Consider the following 23052-nt stretch of genomic DNA (forward strand, 5'->3'; position numbering starts at 1 on the left):
TATGTTTACTTGCAGTATTTAGGGTTATTTGCTACACTGCGTGCTCAGCAGCACCTAAATGGCTCATTTGAATATTGGCTATTAAACCCTATCAACATTGGTTCTCATTAATGCTTCACCAGGTGTATATTCAGCTCTGGCTCTCAATCTGAGGTCAGTGGACCTACAGGGGAACAGTGCAAAAGGGTACATGCATTATTTAATGCTATACAGTGCTGACCTCTTGGTAGATTCACAGCCTTCTCTGAGTGTATACATCTCTTTTCTCTTTTTGTTTCTCCTGACAGGGTTTCCTTTTGAACAGTGGAGGGATTTTAAACAGATTTGTACATTTACACAGGAAAGAAAATCTTGGTCCAATTGCTGTGAACTTTATATTAAGCACATTCATACTCCCTGTCCAGGGTGTACCCCTGCTTTTCACCCGAAGAGAGCTGGGGTAGCTTCCAGCAGATCCCTGTGACCCTGGTTAAGGAATAAGTGGGTATAGATAATGGATGGATGGACGGACTTTCCTACTCAGTACAGTATGTGTTACATTTTACTGCTTTGCTTAAACTATACTCTATGCCAGCGGTGTCCACTCCTGTCCTCGAGGGCCACTGACCTGCTTGTTTTTGAACTATTTCTGTCCTACCCACTGCTCATTACCTGGACCAGGTGTGTTCAGTCCATTAAATCTGGAAAACAAGCAGGACAGTGGCCCTCAAGGACCAGGACTGGCCACCCCTGCTCTATGCTCTCTCTGCATAAGCACTTTTGCTTCCAAGGAGCATTCATCACCTGATTCTAGCTGGAACTGTAGATACCAGATGGATTCAGAGTGATGTTCTGTGTGTGTTCTTGTGTATGTTTGACACTGACACTTAGATATTATGACACTTAAGTCCAATTAAGTGAACTCATTTTCTGTTTCTAGGTGACAGAACAGGAGCCTGAGTGGGGTTTGGAGTATGATCAACATGTTATTTACTCTTTTATAAGAGTTAAAAGAAAGATAGAAAGAAATATGAAAGACAAGAAAATAAGGACAGTGCTTCTTTCCCCTTTTCAGTGATTGTCTTATAACAAGCAAATTCATGTCTAAAGTCAACTCAGTCTAACCTATGAGAAGTTTAAACTTCTCATTTGCTACTTTTAGCTGGATTAGCTTTAAATATGAGTTAATGCTCCAATTGAACATGATAAAACATAGTGACATTTCAGTCATGCCCCTCATGACTTAATAGTAATCAAATAAACTTAACCTACAATTAACAAACAGGGAGTAAAAAAGCCAGTTATTAGAAAATATGACCATCAACATTAGCTCCAGAATTGACACCCCAACAAACATCTCTCTGAGTCCCAGCATTTCTGTTCATGAGTCATTAGAGTACAAGACAGTGTCAGTGTTCCTGGTCCTGCTGGTGTGTGGCGTGGGCATTGTAGGAAACATCATGGTGGTCCTCGTGGTCCTCACCACACGCCACATGAAGACACCCACCAACTGTTACCTGGTCAGCCTAGCCATAGCTGATCTGACAGTGCTGGTGGCAGCGGGGCTGCCCAATGTGTCGGACAGCCTAAGAGGAACGTGGGTTTTTGGCCATGCCGGCTGCCTGGGGATCACCTACTTTCAGTACCTGGGTATAAATGTGTCCTCCTGCTCCATCACTGCCTTCACTGTGGAGAGGTGAGGATGGATGAATGACCACCACATCTCAGAACAACTTTCATTGACAGTACATTTCACTGATAGTTTATTATTGCCATGTATTTTACGTTTACTTTTTGTTATTGCTTTAAAGGTAAATTATGTAAATATTTAACATGAACAATGCAAACATATAAGAAGCATCCTGGACATCATCTAATTGCTAAAACACTGATGAGATTAGGTTACATTATACCCTGCCTTGCATGATTTTTTTTTTGGTAAATTGCAGGATGAAAGACATTCAGACTTTTTGGTTAAAAGAAGATGTCTCAGTGCAATGCAGATTCTGAACCTCACCTGTCACCTGGGTGACTTTCAGGGGGAAAAGTCAAACTTCTCTTTTTATCTGTTATTCAGCTGCAGGTTTTTGCCTTCGAAAGTATAAGCCTATTTGTAAGTCATCTACTCTCTGCCTGGAAATAAAATATTTGCCTGTGGGGAAAGCTAAGTTTTAAATTCAATATTTTCCACAAATGGTGCCTGCCATAGCATTTGGAATAACTGAAATGGCACAGTCTGTGGGAATATTGGACTTATAGTTTTTTACTTAAGTATAGTTTCAACCTAAAAAATTATTTACTAAATACTAAAAAAATATTTCATCCTTCAGAGCAGAAAGCTGACATATGAGATAAAGACCACACAGTATTTTGGTCAATACTACCTGTTGATGGGTAACAAGTAGCAGATAGCATCAATTGACATTTTCCCTAACATTTGCATAATTGTGTAGGGAACACTGTGTGACTGTACTGCATGTATGCAGAGTGAGGTCACAAATAACTGTTAGGGTTTTGGATTTTTGTGTTTTGAGCTCAGAGAAGGAAGCTTGACAAGCAGGCAGTTTCAACGGTATTTATTTAAAACATGAGTAGCTGTGATAGAGGGTCAGGTCCAACAGGTAATACAGAGAACACGTAATGTAATCAGACTCAACCAAAATACTAGATACAATTACTTGAACATTTAAACAAAGTCCCAATATTCTGGAATACAGGAAACAAAAAAATGTTACTGGAGAATAAAAGTTAACTTAGGATTCGTTCGGCAACACTGAAGATTCTAAGTTCTTAATACACAAAAACATTTATGTCCATAGCATAAACTGGGTCAGAAACCGGTCCAGGCAAGATGACCAGCAACAAGTAGCCGGCAAGGGTGAGATCAAACAGGCAGATCAGAGTGCTCCTCGTGTCAGGCAAAGAGTAGCAGGTAGGAGTCAGGTCAGAAGGATAATCAGAGTTGCTACTTCTTTAACAAGATGTTTGCAAATGATCGTATGCCCACACAAATCACACTTTATTTGGATTACATGGAAAAGAATTACCACGTGAAATTCACATAGCATATACCATGGAAATGGCCAACACTAATGGATACTGAAAGTGCATTACATTCTTGTACAGAATCCTTTTTATTTTAGAAACTTTTATCAAATACAAGTCTAAACTGCTTTTTAGGAAATGTTTCATAAAAATCCCAAGTGCATATCTGGCCTTTCTGTTTATGATTCAAGAAGGAAAGACATCTTTTATTCTCCACATCTCCTTTCAGACATGCACTCTTTTATGTTAATCTGATTTTTACACAGTATTCCCTTAACTGAATATGCACTCTACTGACTTTATAAAGGACATAAGATTTCTTTCTTTCAGCATGGCACAAGTCTGAATCTCCTCAGATTAATGGAAACATAACATAAATGTGAAAGGTGCATCTTTTTGTCATTGTCACTCTAATACATTTAATATCTCAATCCTCATCAACAAAGAACGAAGAAAAATACACTTAAATAAACAACCACTGTGACTGCGCTAACTGTAAGGCATTGTGGAGATGCTGCAGAGTAATAATTTAACCATAGTCTGACTAAATGAATATCCAGCAAAACATTAGCATCCAGGAAACATAACATGAGAGTCCCTAGCCCCTTAATATTCAGCTAGAGAGGAGGTGAAATTAATGGTATCTACTTACTAACATGAAAAAATACTATGTTTGACCTTATGTTGCCTGCAGGTACATAGCTATCTGCCATCCATTGAAGGCTCAGACAGTGTGTACGGTGTCCCGGGCCAAGCGGATCATTGGTGGCGTGTGGATTTTCACCTGTGTATACTGCATGCTGTGGATTTTCCTAGTGGACATTCAGGTTTGAGACATATACTGTATCTAGAATCACATTTTGTTTGTTACTAGTTTAATTGGATGTGGGCCACAGCAGAAAATTCTTCAATTGCTGATCTAAAAGAAAGTGAGAGGTTAAGTTTACTGGCATGTGTACTGTGGCCACAGCATTCTTTATAAAGGGTCTTTTATATACCATATATGTAAGTGAGCACAGCCCTTGTGAACATCACTAATATGTTAGGTAATTGAACATCCTATCTATTTAATACAGCTTCTGTCAAAACCCAGGACTAATTAAGCTATGATGAAATATTAGTTAAGAACCAAAAGTCAGTACACGCTTCATCAGAGTCCTTTCTTTTATTTTTTAAAATTATTTTTAGCAGCCTTAATTTTTAATGACCAGTTTTATCCTCCTGGACATGTATGATTCCAGTCTGCACAAATATGTGGAGAGATGGTCTGCTCTTCATGATTACTTTAAACCGTTCAGAATACAGCAATGCACCACAGGTCATACGACAACAACTAACCAATGAGCTTCACCTTTACCTTATCAACATCTAGCTGTCCATGTTATTCATGTTTAAAGAATGGGGTGCACCTATACACAGTGTTGTTTGTTTCAACTGGCCGCAAACTTTTTTCAAACTTTTATTTTATACTTATTTAACATTACTGTATGTTTTCAGATAGATAGATTACTAAATGGGAATACACTTTTAAACCCTACTAAAAACACAATAGTACAACTTACAGAGGCCACATAGTGTTTCAGTAAGTACATGAGTCATGAAGAGAATAATAAAACATTTGTGATGACAAAAATCTTTCTTGTACAAATTCTGTTTCAAATGCAGGGGAATGTGAAAAGCTTTTTAAAAGCTCAGTGCCATTTCTAAGAGTGGATTTATTGTGTTGAGAGGTGAAAGATTATTATGTGCATAACAGCCAAGGGCCTGTCTGTGAGCCACTAGCCTCTTTTATTACAGCATCTCTATGATAACAACTGTGGGATATTCAGGTCAGCCAGGATGGACATGTGCAGTGTGGCTACAAAGTGAAACGGGAGCTCTACCTGCCCATCTACCTCATCGACTTTGCCATTTTCTATGTCATCCCACTTCTTCTCGCCATCGTGCTGTACGGCCTGATAGCACGGATACTCTTTCTCAGGTACTGCAGAAGTTTTTTCACTCTTCCAATTTTCACTCAAAATTCACACTTTTCAACTTTCATTATGGGGGATCACAGGTTTTAAGTCATGATACGTCTGCCTTAGGCATTTTGGGTTGACCATTCTGTTTTAAAACAATTTCTTGTGAGTCCCCAGATGTTATAAAACTGCAGTACTCCCACTTATTGTAGCTAATCTCATTTTCTTACATAGACATGAAAACTCACCTCATCATGATGTTAATGGTGTTTGACAACTGACACCTGTTTTGCTCATATTTTTGTTAAATTGCACTAATCAGTAATTTTATATTAACAGTGTGTGCTGATAATTATGTGTCTGGGGAAAGGAGTTGCTTATAGTAAACTCACAGAACCTACACTCCAGTTCCACTGTAGAGCATTTTAGTGTCTTTCAGCTTGTTGTGCTGTATCACATTCATCAGATGGATAGAAACATGAAATCAATCCCAATCCCAATCCCAATCAATGTTACAACGTCTGATGGATGTGTAAATAAATCACATATTCACCAAAAAAAACTTCAGAATATGACAGTGTTGTCTTTGCAGCTTGTTTTTTCTGCAGCCAGGGGCAGAAATCACAGAATTTTTAAATTTAGAGATATTTTGTCATTTCCAAATAGTTCTATTATAAATGTGCACTTTTTTAGCAAATGTTCCAACATTTCTTGCAGTATTTAAAAATGTTGATAATGTTGGGTTTTGGCAGAACACAGTTACGTTTGGCTTATGTCAAACGTTACAAGCCTTTGTTAAATAATATTGGCTCAGGCTGAAATCCTAGTTTGAGTTTTTGTTTCGTTCTGATTGTTTCAGAAGGTCCTCCACAATAAAAGGTTCTAATTTTTTGGGAAAAAGGAATGAAAATATGCAGATAAACATATTCATTATTGACATAAAATATTCATAGTTTTAGTCCAAAGTTTTATTATAAACATTCAAAAATACATGCCAATTAAGGCTTCTATCCCTTTTAGTAATGCCTACAGCACATAACCTACCACTTCCTAACATGTTGATTAAATCAACAAAAGCCCAGCCAACTAATATATGTATGCCACACTTCTAGACATGATGGCCCTAACCTGGTGCTTGTGTCCGTTCAGCCCCCTGCCCAACCATCTTGACACCAGTGCCACTACACTGCATCGGAGCTTTAGGGAAGCCTCTGAAGCAGGAAAGGCTGGCCGCCAGATCCGACCAAAGGCTGTGCTCTCCTCCAGGAAACAGGTCTGTGCCTCATCCCACATTTACCCCCCTTTCCATTAATGTCCTCTGTGCAGTTCTTAGTTCTTTTAACATCTTGTTTTTCTGTTAAGTAAATACTCGTTTGACTCGATTTGACTCATCTTTGGCTCTATGTGTGATCTTCTGTTAACACAGAGGTCATGAATCCACTTTAACAGCATGGTATGATGTTCCTGACATTCATTGCCTCAGAAAAGCGTCCGCTTGTATGTTCTGTTTCCTGGCTGTTATGATGTCTTGAAGGCAATCATGGCAGTAATGGTTTTATTTCTGAAGCTGAGAAGCAAAGAGTCTTCTTACTCTTTCTGTCAGATTGCATTGTATTGCTCTGCAGAGCTGCTTTGTGTCTGTGTGTAAAATATGTTCGCTCAGCCTATTTGGTCTTGAAAGTATCTACCTACAGAGGCCTTTATCAACTCAGGAGAGATGTAGCAATGTTCTATTTAGTCCAGAAATATCTATCTCTGAATGTCAGAGGGTTTTTAACATTTTTATATAAAGATTTTCACATATTTAAACAATGAGTAAAAGGACCTATTATTTAAATAAATGTATTTCACCTTTACTAAGGTAGGTTATGACTCATTTAAGATGATCATTATTAAGTAAAAGAAAATAGGTCATAAGTTTTGCTACTGGCCCCCCAAGTGCCTCAGTATGGTTCAAATGAAGTACTTATCAGATTGTTTAACAACAGCTGTGGAATCTGTGGGGCTGCGCAAATACAGACACTGCTAGAATACAGAAATCTTGGAGAGACAACGAAGAGACAGTGGGATGTAGTCATGTGATCAAAATTACAGCTGTGCAGCAGTTTTTATACTGGTAGGGCAGTCGGGATGGCTGACCCAGGGACCACACTCTCCAAAGGTTATACCCTGTTTACCACTTTTGAATCAAAAATATAATTTATTTCGTGATGATTTAAAGCACTTGCTTTTTGCCACATGTATCTTTCTATTCAGGTGAAGCTGTCATATTGTTATTTTTTGTTGGGAAACCCTTGACCTTTGTTTTGCTCTGTACCAATTCTGATTACAAAAGGAACTAAGTTTACAGCCCATCCATGATCCCCAGCTCTGGTTTCTGGATAGAAGTCTACAAAGTATGAGCTCATCACAATCTGGCAAAGACCTGCATGGCTGTAGATCTGTTTATAAAGCCAGAGACACAGGTGAGGCCGATTCTGGTAATTGCCAGGCATGAAGCAGACACAGATGCAACTAATCAGGTAAATGAAGACCAAGTTAACAAAACTAGCCAAGGGAAATACAGGAAGTGAATTTCAAAATAAAAGTCCCAAACAGGAAGTCTGAAATACCAGGACCCTAAAAGTTCAGGAAGCGGTACACAGAAAACACTGGAGGTGAACCCACGGATTCCAGGAAGCTGGCAACTAAATTCCCACGAGGAAGGTAACACCATGGAGGACATCAGAAACTAGGAAAGTCTTGTGATCTAATTCTGATTCTGATCTAATTCTGTCGTTTAGATTCTGAAAAAATATGGCACAAAGACTTCCAGCAAACCAATCTGTCTCTGCGGCTAGGATACAGAAGTTGATTGCGAATTCAGAAACTGACTGATGGCTTTGCTTCCCCTGTAATAACTCCTACTCAGTGTCATCTGTTTAATTAGGTTGGTCAAACACTCGTTTCAGCTCTGCTATAACGTCAATGAATTTCATTTCAGCAATGGGATGGCAAGTGATATAAGCTTCTGCCCACTCGAGGGCTTTGTTCCTTAGTAATTCAATGATGAAGGAGATTTTGGAAGAACCGGAGTTGTGTTGTACGGTTATTGAAAAATGAGGTTACATTGCAAAAGGAAGCTATAGAGGGGCTCTGGATCTCCGAAAAAAGGGTCTGAATGAGGTCCCTGGAGCTTTTTGGATGGTGGTAGAGGACCACCAGATGCCTGTGGATGAGAGAAAGAGACTGGTTGTGTCATTTGTTGCATCGGTTGCAGCATTTTATTCTGTTGTTCTGACAAGAGTTGGATCTGGGAATGTTTCTGCGACCGCAGGGTCCATAGTGGCCAGTTCGTTCTGTCAGAGTTTGTATTAGATTGAATAGTCTGGACCCCAATATTGCAGTACAGGCTTGTATATTGTATGACACAGTTGTTGTTAAAAGGAAGAGATGTATTATAAATGGAGAATACTATAATCAGGTAAGTGTTTAAGCAGGTAAGCAGCAGACTAGACTGTTCACTGTCACTTGTGCACAGAGGCGAGGAGTCTCTAGATAACCTGGAGGTCAGAACCCTGGTCAAAGCCCTGGAGAGTAACTGATCTGCTGGAGGCAGTGAGCTGGAGCCACAGTCATTGAGGGAACCTGGTGGGTAACAGGTAAGTAGGAGAGACAGGTAGCTGGAGCCACTTCTGGAAAAAAGGGCTGCTAAGTACTTTTTCCTTTAAAATCAGAATTAACATAGATTCCAACAAGCAGAGATAGGAAGGATCTGTTACCGGAGTCACTACCGAAGGAAGGTCCAGTAGAACCAGTGGACAACAGTACCTTATTTCCCTTTGTTATCCGTCGTGGAAATTGCAAAGAGGAATGCAGAGCTTGAGCAGTTTGGATTTCCGGAAGCCAGGGAATTGCAGGTAAGTACAGCAAAGAGAAATCTGACGCAGGGGACAGGCATGGAATCCAGTGGAACTGAAAGCGGGACTGTGAACTGGAACCTGGAAGACACTCGGAGAAACCGAGATTCAGTCCACTGGAAAAAACATGGAGGACAACTAGTCACAGAACTGGGATGGGATGTTCAGCCAGTGGCATCCAGAAAACACTGGAGGATTACAGGGAGCTGGCCAGCTGAATTGCCATGAAGAAGGTAACAGAGAGAGAGAAAGCCATCTCAGACTGCAGAGCAACTCATGACAAAATTACGAACAGAATCTAATTCTGTGACCTCGAGTTTTGTGGAAACATCACTACTGCTGCCCTGTGTGATGAGTGACATCCTTAGAACAGCTTGTAAAATGAATGGATTCTGATGTTCAACACAACCGATTATGATGAGTGATGCTTATGATGAACCACAATTAAATATAGACTGAGCTACTGCAGGTGTGGGAAGCTGGCCACAATAGCAACAAGAAATATAGTATCCAAAGTCTCTCCAAAGTCCGGCCTACTTTACAGACTGCTGACACAACATCGACACCTTCATTAATTTTTACAATATTATCAAGCGACATCAGGATTTAATGTTTTTTTTACCCTAAATGTTTTCCTAAACTAACCATTGATTGATCAATTGAATCTTCATACCACATTTTCTCATTGTCTGTTTAAATGTATAAGGGTTGCCTCATTATTATATTTTTCGGCTTGATAGGACTGGGGTTTTGCATCTGTATATGTTTGCAGAGGAGGAGAGGGACTGAAGAATTTAAATGAAACTGTAAACTAATTGCCTGCATGACTATTATAAGTCCTGCTAATATTTAGCAGCTGCCTACATCAGTGGTCTGTTCATTCTACCACCTCCAGTATATTAGGGACTGTGTGCATTTTACATTTATTTTAGAACTTGACAGGTGTTCATCGCAGTGAACTTTTTTTTTCTTTCATACCTCAATTTCTCTCCAGCCACTGCTGCTTTTAAAGGATTTGAGACACATATTACTGAAACTCACTCAAATGCCACCTGCTGATTCTGTGTTCTTGTTACTAATAATGTATTTAACCTGTCCTCCCATGTTGATCTCATCTTTGGTCACCAAAATTGCTGGTCATGTCCTATAGAGCCAAGTGTGTTGGGGTCAGGCTGAAGCCAGTCCCTGCTGACCCTGTACAGATCACCAGTCTATCACAGGGCTGACACACATAGACAAATACTCACATTCACATTCACACCTACAAGTAATCTAGAGTCACCAGTTAACCTAACCCTAAATTGCATGTGTTTGGACTGTGGGAGGAACAGATTAAACAATAACAGATTAATTTAGTGGGGCTTGAGTGCTTCCCATGCAGATGTACAGTCTAGCATACATTGTGTCGTAGTGTTCACATGGGTGTGCACGAACACGGCCCTCTGAGAGGCTGAACTTTCATGTGAGAGAAGATTGTAATCTCAAGCCCTGTGTTCGAGGGGCTCCATCTAGGAGCAAAAGATTTGCATAATGGGGTTTGGGATTTGCATTTAAGTGTGTTTAATACTGTAGATGATTTGACTCTCTTAGTTCTTCAATAGGCACATGCACTTTCATTCATCGTTTGATAGGCCAACTCAATCTGATAGGAGTTTGATAAACTTGTGTATGTCAGAGAATGGCACTTTTATGATTGGAGATTAATACAGTGTGGGGTGAGATTACTGTATAGTTTTCATCTCTGAGAGTTTCTTCATGTCTGTGATCTACTGAAGTGCATGTTGAGATAGAGGGAAGTTGGTCATTGTTGCCCTAGGCAAGTCGATAGCATCAGAGGCTAAATGTGAGTTCTTTGGCTCAGTGGGCAGAGCTGGATTTAGAGAATATGTTGTCTAGGAGGATGCTGTAGAAAATGAGAAAAAAGCACTTTATTTGAAATGCCAGACTATCCTGGCACCCCATAATTACAGTCATAATATGTATATTCAAATGTCAGCCCAATGGTTTCTGTCTCATTATTGTAGCACAGAGATAATAAGAAAGCGCTCCTCCCCACTTCCTTTGGGTTTAGTTAAATGCATTGTTTTGCCCAGATTTTCCTTTTTTATCTGTCTGCTGAGGTGGCTTTCATTGGCTCAGCGCTCAAAGCATGGGCATAGGTCCTTATCTCAAACAGCATTTTGATGAGAGAAGGTGTGGGAATGATACCTGGTATCAATCTACCACACTGCTTTTCTTTTTTTTCTGCTGTGGTGTATAAAACGGAGTGAAAAGCAGCCATGTTTCAGCAGAAATGTTACAGCACAGTGAAGGTGGGCTGCAAACTTAGCAGATGGAGGGGTGAGGCTGGGAGGGGGTAGGTGTGTGGCATTATTGATGCTATGATAAGACTAATCACTTGGGTCTTATGGGTTAAATGCCTCAGCACCTACCCATCCCCCATTGTCTCACAGGGGTGCAGAACTGTCTGAGCTGTTACTATGGTCACGAGCCAGTGGTGGAGTGGTGCATGGAGGAGGGTTAAGGCATGCTGAAGGATGTTGAACACACAAAGAAACACAAGTACTCACACACACTTTGTGTGACACTGCATTGTGACTGGCTGCCATAATTTTTTGTGTCCCACCTTGTTGTACCTGCATGTTCATGAGCATGTTACAAAACAGTCTGGCTGGAAAAAGTAAGCCACAGACAGCGCTTTCCACTTTATTTAGCTTTATATCACGATTAAAGATGCTAATGACACAACTGTCCACAAGCACAGACTGATTAAAAATTCCTTATTAGATTTTGAGGCAATCATTTTTTTAAAGTGCATGCACTGAGTAAGAACAGAAATATTGACTGGAAGAGCAACGATATAATTAGTGGTCGACCGATATGGGTTTTCTCTAACCGATACCGATGCCGATATTTAGAAATCAGGGCAGCCGAAAGCCCATATATGATGCCGATTTTTTTGGCCAATTTGTCTGGCCGATTTTAATTTTCCCCCTTCATCTCACAAGGTATAAAAGTGCCCAGGAATAAAAAGTGTATTATTGTTATGTTTGTAGTATTTTTTGTCCTTGCTTTTTCTGCTCCCTTGCTCAGCAACTTCTGGCCGATATTGCACTTGGCCTTCCCTGATGTTGGCTGAGTGAAATACTGCTATACTGGTTTAAATTTCTTTTCAGCCATCAGACTATAATTTAAAAAAATAAATAAATACAAGATTTGTCATTTTAAACTCACCTTTTCTATAATTACATTATTCCACGCACATCACAATTCTAGTATGTTTTGGAAAAAAAACAGGATTGATTTATTGCAGGGTACCTGTCATGATCCTTATGTTTGTTGACAGAAGCTGCTATAATTCAAAGGGCCATAGTCTAAGAATATGAATAAACAAATATGTGCAACAAGTCATTTGCATGTGAAAGGAGAAATGCACAGTTCAGACAAAACTTCAGGCTAAAACATGCACATTAACTTTCCTCAATAAAAGTGTATTTTTTGGTGAGAGCATCGTGCCCGTGTTGCGGTGTTGTCCTGCGTGTTTTAGCGAGAATATTCGTTTGAATTTCACACGCGTTTCTACTTTCACATTTGTTGCACACATGACGGTCAGTGTCAATTCTAATACGCTACAATGTAATTACACATTGGAAACGAATGGTTTTCAGCTCACTAAACACTGGTGGTGACAACCTGCTTGTAGCAACACGTCTTCACGTGTGAAGGTTTTTATTATTAAGGGAAAACTACATGGCCCTGTGTGAAAAAGTGTTTGGCCCCCCTGTTAAAACATAACTTAACTGTGGTTTATCACACCTGAGTTCAATTCCTCTAGCCACACTCAGGCCTGATTACTGCCACACCTGATCTTCAAAACTAGGAGCTGATTATTTGTTTCCATCAGTTAATGTAACTGAAACCACTGTGCTGGTATACATATATATATATATATATATATATATATATATATATATATAATATATATATATTGTTGTGGGTTTGAATGAAATATCTCATCAAATATTAAGTGGATTATATTTAAATTCAGTACAGAAATTTATATTCAGCCCAGGATGACTTGTAACAACGTTTGATTTTTGACTTTGATTTTTAATTAGCAATAAGATCGAAACTTCAATATGTCCCCTACTTTGGTTTATGACCAAAGACCTGCAGACATTTCAAAGAAATGGTAATATTACTGTATCTAACAAGATATTTGTTTTGGCCCACATTTTTCCTTCCAGTAACATTTAGACTTTAGTTAAACAAAAATTCTGGTCTCAGCTGCTTTAATAGAGTTTTAACAAACTGTATCTCTACTACTTCCCTACAGGTGACTAAGATGCTGGCAGTAGTGGTGATCCTATTTGCACTACTGTGGATGCCCTACCGGACATTAGTTCTGATCAACTCTTTTGTGTCCACACCCTACCTGGATGCCTGGTTCCTCCTGTTTTGTCGAACATGCATCTATGCCAACAGTGCTATAAATCCTGTGATATACAATGCTATGTCTCAGAAATTTCGCTCAGCATTTCGCGGGCTTTACCGTTGCCAGCGGCCGGAAGGAACTCAGAGAATGCTGTCATTGATCCAGACTGGCTTCAGCACTGTCCGAGACCCCCAAACTTTCCAGCCTAATAGCAGTGGAACCAATGAAAAGTCAAGGAGAGCCACCTTGAATAGTTCCACTAATGTAACTTCAAAGCAGAATGGAAGCGGCCATCCAGAGACAGTCACTGGAAAGAAAGTAGACCATCACCCTGACAGCCCAGCCACTTTCAACTTTGCTGTGGGTTTGGTTGAGATATCACCAAGTTATAATGAGGAACTGAATCAGCGTTCAAATTGTGCAGACAGACATACAACAAATAATGAAGAGGACAACATATAAATATTTCCATAATACAAGAGAGAAATAATATGTCACTTGCACAATTCAGAAGGGTGGATTCTGCCTTGACCACTGAGGTCACACGTAAAAAGATGAACAAGTATTATTTCACACTAGGAGGGGAAGACATTATGTCTTGAAGCACAAATGATTTCAAAATTGCTTATCAAACATTTGTGGTTACACTACTTGGAACTTGTAGACAACAGACTGCATAGGTTTCATTTCAAGCAATGACAAAAAATGGCACAACCTAAACCTTCTATTGAACCAACAGTATGCAGTATTAAAATGACTGAATCTGCATGTGATGCAGTTTTAATGGTTTATCCAATATATAATTTAATATAATTTCCATAGTAAAGAAAGACAGAACACTGTGTATAAACAGTAAGACTTAATGATCATCTGCTACAGTGAATTTATGTGCTTATATTTTCTATTCTAATATATATTTTTTCTGTAGCACAGCAAGTCGACTGAAACTTGAACTAAAGATAAATATATTACAATTTAGAAAAAATTGCAGTATTTTTCGTAGGTTCATAAATGTTATTCGAAAGTTTACAACACATAGTGACACATAGTTGTTAGGTGTTACAAGTTACGCCTACTACTATAGAATGATGTTTTGGAGACATAGCCTGTGTCCAAATGTCCTCCCTAATCACTATATAGGGTCATATATAGTGAGTACGCCATTTTGTCTTAGTCTTTCTGTACATAGTGTGTAGTTAGTCAGAGTTAATAGAAGACAAATACAGTAGCTGTAGACACTGACTGCTGTTTGGCTGTTTGTTCTGCTGCTTCACATAGGCCTATGTACTTCTTCATATGTATTCCTTACTCTTCTATTACAACTTCTATAAGTGTTAATATACAGTGATTTAAGTGATATGTCAGTTGTGAAGGGATTGTTTTTATTTGTTTAATTTTGGGGATTTCTGAAATGCACTGCATAGCTACATAGATCCTGCGCAATCTTGTTTGCTTTTTGATTGACCTAATCAATCAAATGTATATAGTATTTATTTATTTATACTTTTGTCTGATGTTTAATTAAAAAGAAGCCCCTAAATATTTGCAGCCATATTAAACTTAAACTTACTATAGAACTGCATCAACTTATTTTTGGGGACACTTAAGGGCAATGTAACAACTTTGAAATACAACAATGACTTGCAGTGTTATTTAACTACTAAATACTCCATTATGTTAAGCACATAATCATTCAACCCATTGCTTAAAAAAAGATTAGTGCTGCTTTAAAGCTCTTATTACAAAACTATCATCATACTGCAAGTGATTATAGAGCCACAGAATGGAACTGCTTTGCTTTTAATGGCAAGCTCTTCATGTCATGCCACATTTCCTTCATGCTCAACCATTGTTTTTTGGATTCACATATTACAGATGTTCGTTTATGCCAATCCTATCACTAATGTTTTAGATTTGTCATTTCTGGTTCTCACTTTTTCAGGAATTTAGAGATTGTCATCCTGTTTAAGAAAGTGTAGTTATGTTTTTCAATGTTTTGTTTGCCGCAGCTAGCAGTTATATGCCACAATATCAGGCTTTTCAGCAAATGCCCAATAATGACACGTTTAGGTGCCAGTACTAAGGTGGCTATAATGATATCAGTGATGTCTTGACAGGTACAAAAAAAGAAAGCGATGTTGTTATTGTCTGTAAAAAGAGGAGACTATGGCAGCATTGTTTGTTTCTTGTTTCCAGCATGCAGTCAGCATTGTTTATTATGACCAGAATGACCATCTATAACCAGTGATGTGTATTGTGACCATGATGTCAACCTCATTTTGTATTTAAAAAGTATTAATTTATATTTAATTTTTTTTCAAATAATTTGTATATGGATTATATATATATATATTTATATATATATTTTTTTCTTTGTATATTGAAATTGCTGTTTCACTATGCTAATACATGTCTGGATGTGTGTGAACATGTGGATGCATTTCTTCTGGGAGTTAGTTGTAGTACATAAAAAGGGTAAATACAACAAGTGCAGCCATGGAAAATTTCCTTTGTTTATAAAAGTCTCTGACAGCTATTAGGGAACCAGCAGTGGAATAAGAATATTTAATAATTTCTAAAATATTAACCATAGAGCCCACTGGCTCTCCCACTTATTTGTGTAGTGTGCACTTGAAAACACACTTTGAAATAAGTGGGATTGGATATTGTTTTCCCTTTGGATGATTACAACATGTGCATTCGCTTGTGGGAGGATTGTAAACTACCTTGGACATGCGAGTCTGCCTCTCTCTCTCTTTCTCTCTATGAGTGTATGTGCGTGTGTGTGTGTGTGTGTGTGTGTGTGTGTGTGTGTGTGTGTGTGTTTGTGTAGGTCTGTCATTATTTAGCCCTGGATAGCTGCTGGTTTATTGTATTCATGTGCAGTTATCACAGATTTTCAAATGTGTTGGTTTTAAAGTAATTTTATCTGTGTTGTTGCAGTAAGATGATTTTTTTTTAGGGAATATATATTATTTGCTGTGGTCTGTGGTTTCATGTTATGCATGTTCAGTACAGTGACTTTATTTCAGTATTTTAACAAAAGTCAATAAAAAGCATTTGTTGAAACAACCTTCAGTTACAACTCTATGGCAGACAATTACTTCATTTACTTCAATTAGTTCTTCTACACTGTTTTGAGTACTACTGTAACTACTATTACCACTCCTAATTTTAATTTTTTACCAACATTGATTAAAACAGAATAATTCCCAGGATGTTCCTAAGTATTCTAATAGTTGTCAATCACGTTGCTTTACTTGAGTGTGACCAGCAGCACTATACTCATTGCAGTGCAAACTGAAAGCAAGTCATGAAATTAATGACATACAAGGTATACTTAACATTATTATTTCACTAGGATATTAGCACTGACCGCAATTATTCTTTGAGAGAACACGAAGCAGCCACAGTGAGAAGTTAAATGAAGCAAGCAAATGTCACACCACTATCTCCTCTGCCTTGTTGTGTGAAAAATGACTTACACTTGTGTGCAGCGTGAAATTAGATTTTGGCTGTACTTGACTCACCTCCTTATTAAAACAATATGAATTTACATTGTAAACAGCTACACCACTTCCTCCTGGTTGTATTTGAGATATAGTTCTCACTCATTAAATGCTTGCAAAAAACACAGAATTTCACAAGTGCCACTAAGTCAAACAGGACTAAAAATCAAGGATTATTTTAACTGCGATGTGCTAACAGACATAATAAATGTAATAATTTTAACACCTCACAAGACTATGCATATAGCCTGAATATAAAGTCATAATGTACAGCAGGACTAAAAGCTCACCGACTTCCTGTCCCTTAAGCGTCAGTGTCAGTGAGTGGGAAGTCAGTGAAGGATCATTTCTGTTTAGCAGCTCCTACTGGTCAGTTGGAGGGCCTGCATAGAATGAGGTGGGGTCTCTCCTTAATTAAGGATAGCCCCCTTTGTTGATGCACCACATGGTTGCTCTTTTCTCTTTTCTCTCTCCTCTATCCACTCACCCCAACCGGTACAGGTAGATGGCTGCCCAAACTGAGCCTGGTTCTGCTGGAGGTTTCTTCTGTTAAAGGGAGTTTTTCCTCTCTCTGTCACCAAGTGCTGCTCATAAGGGATTTGTTGGTGTTTTTTTGTTTTTTGTAAAGTGCCTTGAAATTATTGTATTGTGATTTGGCGCTATACAAATAAAACTGAATTGAATTGAATTGATTTTTTTTCTGCAGGTGCACACAGACTAGAAGAGAAAGGATGTAGAATGACAGGTTGCCACAGTTTTCCTGGAAGGCCATTACATGGCCACTTCATTGTTCACAGACTTGAAATCTGTTTTCTTAAACCTTTCTACCATATGTGGTATGCTGTATACCCATTAAGTTCCTCTTCGTTTGTTTCAACTTGGCCGCTGGACACTGTTATTGAACTGTCACAACTGCTGCCATGATGTCCACCTTTATGGTTTAAAAAGATAGTTCATAACATTTATTTATATGACTGCTGACATTTAAACACGTAGTTACTTATATGTTATGAGGATAGTCTGCTCTCTTGCACGAGCTTCATTCTTGGCACAGAATCCATTGGCAGTGGAATTACTCACCACAGATGACATGGATGCCTCTATGAACACACTGCACTAATACAGTACAACTACTAAGTTTGTGACAAAAAATTTCATTTTTGGCACTTATGGAAGCCACATAGTCTGGCCAGCAACAACCACTCCTTTCTTAGCAAAACAATGTGGGTCTGGAACCACTGCCATAGGGAATCTTTTCCTCCGGCTTCACAAGAGCCAATCACAGCTGTTTTTCTGCAAATGCAGCACTAAGGTCTAGCAGGACAAGTATAGAAACAAGTCTATTAGCTGAGGCTAAGGCAAGATTGTTGGTGACTTTTAACAGTGCTGTTTCTGCACTATGATGTGCTCTAAATCCTGATTGAAAATCTTTAAATTGTTCAATGCTTTATGACCTAATACCTGCAATGCTTTTCCAATGAGCCTCACATGAGTTTATTGCTTATAAGTAAATATTTACATGCTGTCACACTGTCACACTAAACTAACATGATGAATGTTTGGTCAAAAGATAAATAACAGTGTTACTTTTCACCAAAAAATATAAATAGTATAAAATTATTCAATTATAGTTAATGAAAAAGTCATTCAGTCACACTGGTTGTAATTACAGCATCGCCTGAGTTCAATCAATTCTGAGGCTGCTGTCAGCTGAGCAGTAAATTCAGTGCCTTGTTCAAAAACCACCTCACCTTATTGACTTTCGAATGAGACTGCATGCACATTCAGTTGGAGCTTCCTTGAGTCATGCATACATCTATAAACAGTAAAGGCATTAAGTCACTCAGTTTGTAGGTTGTCTTTAATGCACAGTGTAAAGTAACCCATGTTCTCAGGTTCTACTAGATATACAAATTAATCATACAGTGGCTTCGAGAGCTCAACACACTGCAACTTAAGAAAACAGAAAATAGAAACACAATTATGGACATGGCTTTAATTGTGATACACTCTAACAACCTGGTGACAGATTCAGTACTGCATAGTTAATGGCTAGTGAACATTTGGCATGCTCAAAGGGGGTTTCAGATGCTTGGATGGATGTCAGACGGCACATTACAATATAGTTATCAGAATCCCAGTGTGTTTTTTGTGGCATGTTCCTCACAAAGCCATAAATTCTATATAGTGCACAGTAGAAGACAAGGAGGGATCAACTGTAGAGGACTTGTTCCCTTGGTGCGAACTCTATTGCAGCCTTATTTATGAGAAACCAAATTATTAATTATTATTGTATTGTACAGACAGAAACGCAATGCAAAAATAGGCATTTTAATTTATTTGAATCAGATAAAAATGCCATACATGAAAATCTGATAAAATGTGGTCTTATATAGTTTATTATATTTGCTTCTTCTTCTTTTCTTTTTTTTTTTTTTTTTTGCAGATGAGGCAGTAAAAGAGTAAGTGGGGGAAGCACCTCAGGCCACAGAGTTGATAAAGTGGACTGCAATTCAACTGTAGTATTGAATCCCTCCAGGCTACTACTAATTAAGATACACAATGTTTGTGCCTAGGAGGGCATTGCAAACTGCTTTTGCTGCTGGTTGTTAAAAAGTCTTCTGCATTTGTAAGAGATTGCTTCTGCTTAGCCATTGTGCTGCTTATTTACATAGAGCAAATTCTAGTTTCTTCGTCACTGTTGTTTTTCTCCACAGGAGCCTCTGACCCCATCCTGGATGCTTATTTAATTTATACAAAAACCTCGACACTTTCATTGTCATGTTTCACTTTCAGTTTATTTTCAATGTATAAAGAACATTCATTGTTTTCTTTTTTACTCTTATCTATAATAATGCTGTAGACCACCAAACCATGCCCACACATTCCACGGGTAGAACATAAGATCCAGATCCTATGATGGGCTGGTGATTTGAAGAACCCCCCACCACTTGTCCTGCTTTCTTGCAAATTTGAGGCAAAATTTAGCTTCCTTCTCCACCTGACATCACCACACCACTTTTGTAGTGTGCAGCTGTTCTCAGAGAACAGAGAGAATCCCTTTACTGTTCATGTATCTGTGACTCAAGGGGACACCAACTGGATATCTATGCATTCTGTAGATAATAAACTGAGGTGGCTTTTAAACAAAGCAGGAGGTCAGTGAATTTATGGCCCAACTGACAACAGCCTGCCAGTGATTGAGCTCAGGGGATGATGAAATTGCTCTACTGCCAATATGACTGAATGACTGCGTGTACCAACTGTCATAACTTATGTCATGCCAAGCTCTTCATCAAGTCACAGAGGCATGCTGGCAGGTTGGTGGATCTCAGTGTTACAGGCATATAAGGAATATTTTGCATTTGGATGTGCTATTCCAACAAGGAGTCACCCAAAAAGTTCATGCACCAAAAACGTACTACTTTGCCCTGGTTGCTGTGCTTGCATAATTAAAACTAGTATAAAAATAGCAAAATACCAAAACAAAAATCCAGTGGTGGACAAAGTACTCAACTTCATTACTTAAGTCAAAGTATAGATCCTCCTGGTCAAATATTACTCTAATACAAGTAAAAGTTGCTCAGTCAAAATATTACTTGAGAATTGAGTATGTGCTTTCAAAAATACTTAAGTATTTAAAGTATTCTGAAAATATTTTTTTCTAAATGCTTTTTCAAATGAGTCCAGTCAAGAATCCTTCTCACATTTTAGTTATTATTTGCAGTATTTGTACTACTTTAATGGATTTACACTTTCTTTAGTGTAAATCCATAAATGGACCAAACAGACTAAAAGTCTAAAACAGGTGTACACTAGGACTAAACCAGGTTTACCCTAATACTAAACTGAGATGAGACCATGTTAAAATCAGGACTATCCAAACAAAGACTGTAGGTAGCAATAGTAAACCAGTACTGAACTAGGTCTAATCCATCCATCCATTTTCTTCCACTTATCTGGGGTCACAGGTCACGGGGGCAGTAGCCTAAGCAGGGATTCCCAAACTTCACTTTCTGCAGCTCTTTTGGGGCCAGCCAAGAGACATAGTCCCCCTAGCATGTCCTGGGTCTTCTTCTGGGCCTGTTCCTAGTGAGAGATGCCCAGAACACGTCCCCAGGGAGGCGTCTAAGTCAAGTCTAAAAGTAGCAATGAAGCAAACTAGCCTCCAGTATGTGCACTATACAAAATCTAATATAGAGAATTAACAAAAGGACTAGACTAGGACCAGGACTAGACTAGGGGTAAACAAACACTAAACCATGACTAGACCAGGACTGAACCAGGACTAAACCAAGACTGAACCTGGACTAAAAGACTAAACCAGGACTAGACCAGGACTGAACAGAGATTAAACCAAAATTGAACCAGGACTAGACCAAGACTAAATAAAGATTTAACCAGGACTAGATCAGGACTAAACAAAGACTAACCCAGGACTAGACCAGGACTAAACCAAGACCTAACCTGGACTAGACCAGGACTAAACAGACTAAACCATGACTAGACCAGGACTAAACTAAGATTGAAACAGGACCACACCAGTTTTAAACAGACAAAACCCGGACTAGACCAGGACTGAACCAGGACTAAATCAACACTGACCCAGGTCTGAAAGAGGACTAAATCAAGGCTGAACTAGGACTAAATCATTAGTTGCCACGCACAGCACAAACTGCCTTATCTGAGCATGATATAACCGGTACAGCAACACCTGTGGGACAGACCTTCTTTTTCTTCTTCTTGGTGGGTCGCAACCAGTGTTCAAAATGCTAGATGTCTGTTCCATGTTTCACATTTAGATGACAAGTATTGTCACAAATAAAGTCTCTCAGATCCTTATAGTTGCCCGGTTGGTTGGTGTACTTTGATTTCTTTCTGCATTCTTTTTCCTGTCCTGCATGTTTTGAATATAAAAGAAAGCAAAACTGCCTTGTATCTAACCGTAGTTAACATCGTGTGATCTGAGTGGCATGCTTGTAGTGATTTGCGGGACTGTGAGCACAGCAAACACACAATAGAGAAGCTTAAAAGAGGAAAATTTGGAAGAAATAAAAGCAGGGCAGAAGAAGGGTGTGGGAAAATGTTTGAGAAATGTCTAAAAAAGCAGGTAGAGGCAGAGCTGGAGAGAGGTTGAAAAAGAAAGAGAATGACTAAACTGACAGTGATCTAAATGCCATGCTTGGTTTGGCATTTACAGTCTCCACAGGGTTTTAAGTGATGCAGCTACTTAATTCTGTCATGAATCGCAATTACAGTAGGTGAGCTTGTGTTTGTATGTTATATCTTTACTTATTTTCTTCTTCTTCACTGTTGCTCTTTTGCACCTCCCTCTACTTTCTATTAGTGTACAGCTTCTATCTCAATTGTGTCTACATCTGATTAAATTGGAATCAATTTAGACTTGATTAGAATATCTTAGATTAGATCAGATAAACTTTGTTCATCCATCCATCCATCCATCCATCCATCCATTTTCTATACCCGCTTATTCCTTAACCAGGGTCACAGGGATCTGCTGGAGCCTATCCCAGCTCTCTTTGGGTGAAAGGCAGGGGTACACCCTGGACAGGTCACCAGTCCATCACAGGGCTACATCTAGACACACAAAGACAAACAACCACACACACGCACACTCACCCCTATGGGCAATTTAGAGTCACCAATCAACCTGACATACATGTTTTTGGACTGTGGGAGGAAACCAGAGTACCTGGAGTAAACCCACTCAGCCACCGTGCTGCCCACTTTATTGATCCATAAGGGAAATTTCTTGGTCACAGTGGCTCAGTTACACACAGACACTGTTGAGAAATGTTAAATAATTAAAATAGAATAGAATATAGAATATAATGAAAATAGAATAGAATAATAAAGCAGAAAATACATTTGCATATCTACAAGATACACACAGATAGAAGTAAATATACACTATATACAAACATAAGTAGTCAACACCACCGAAGAGATTGTTGGAGGATGGTGAAGTAATCTCCTGCAAAGGGGGGAGTTATTAAACAGAAGGATGGAGAACAGTATGAATGAAGTCCTGTACCGTTCACTGTGACAGCTGAGCTGGATGAGTCTGTTGCAGAATGACCTCCTCTGACCCTCTATGGTCTGGTCAAGTGGTGTGAAGAATTGTCCATGATAGAGAGCAGTTTGTCTCTCACTGACTCGAACATCTCCATGTCCATGCCAATAATGTGTCCTGCTTTCTGGAT

The 23052-nt window shown here is 38.8% G+C and overlaps 1 protein-coding gene across 1 annotated transcript; it reads left to right on the forward strand.

The window, feature by feature from the left end:
- Positions 1–476: 476 nt before the first annotated feature.
- On the forward strand, positions 477–14106 carry trhr2 (thyrotropin releasing hormone receptor 2). The gene is made up of 6 exons (XM_026311616.1): positions 477–527; positions 920–1675; positions 3719–3851; positions 4854–5005; positions 6135–6258; positions 13221–14106. Exons 2-6 carry the CDS (start codon positions 1293–1295, stop codon positions 13779–13781), a joined length of 1353 nt encoding a protein of 450 aa, XP_026167401.1. The 5' UTR covers positions 477–527; positions 920–1292; the 3' UTR covers positions 13782–14106.
- The last annotated feature ends 8946 nt before the right edge of the window (positions 14107–23052 follow it).

The sequence above is a fragment of the Mastacembelus armatus genome, chromosome 6, assembly GCF_900324485.2.
Source record: "Mastacembelus armatus chromosome 6, fMasArm1.2, whole genome shotgun sequence".
NCBI lineage: Eukaryota > Metazoa > Chordata > Actinopteri > Synbranchiformes > Mastacembelidae > Mastacembelus > Mastacembelus armatus.

Excerpts from the sequence above, each read along its gene's own strand:
- trhr2 (XM_026311616.1), top strand. The coding sequence starts at position 1,293 with ATGACCATCAACATTAGCTCCAGAATTGACACCCCAACAAACATCTCT. Across the intron at positions 1,676-3,718 it reads ACTGCCTTCACTGTGGAGAG|GTACATAGCTATCTGCCATC; the intron begins GTGAGGATGGAT and ends TGTTGCCTGCAG. Across the intron at positions 6,259-13,220 it reads TGCTCTCCTCCAGGAAACAG|GTGACTAAGATGCTGGCAGT; the intron begins GTCTGTGCCTCA and ends ACTTCCCTACAG.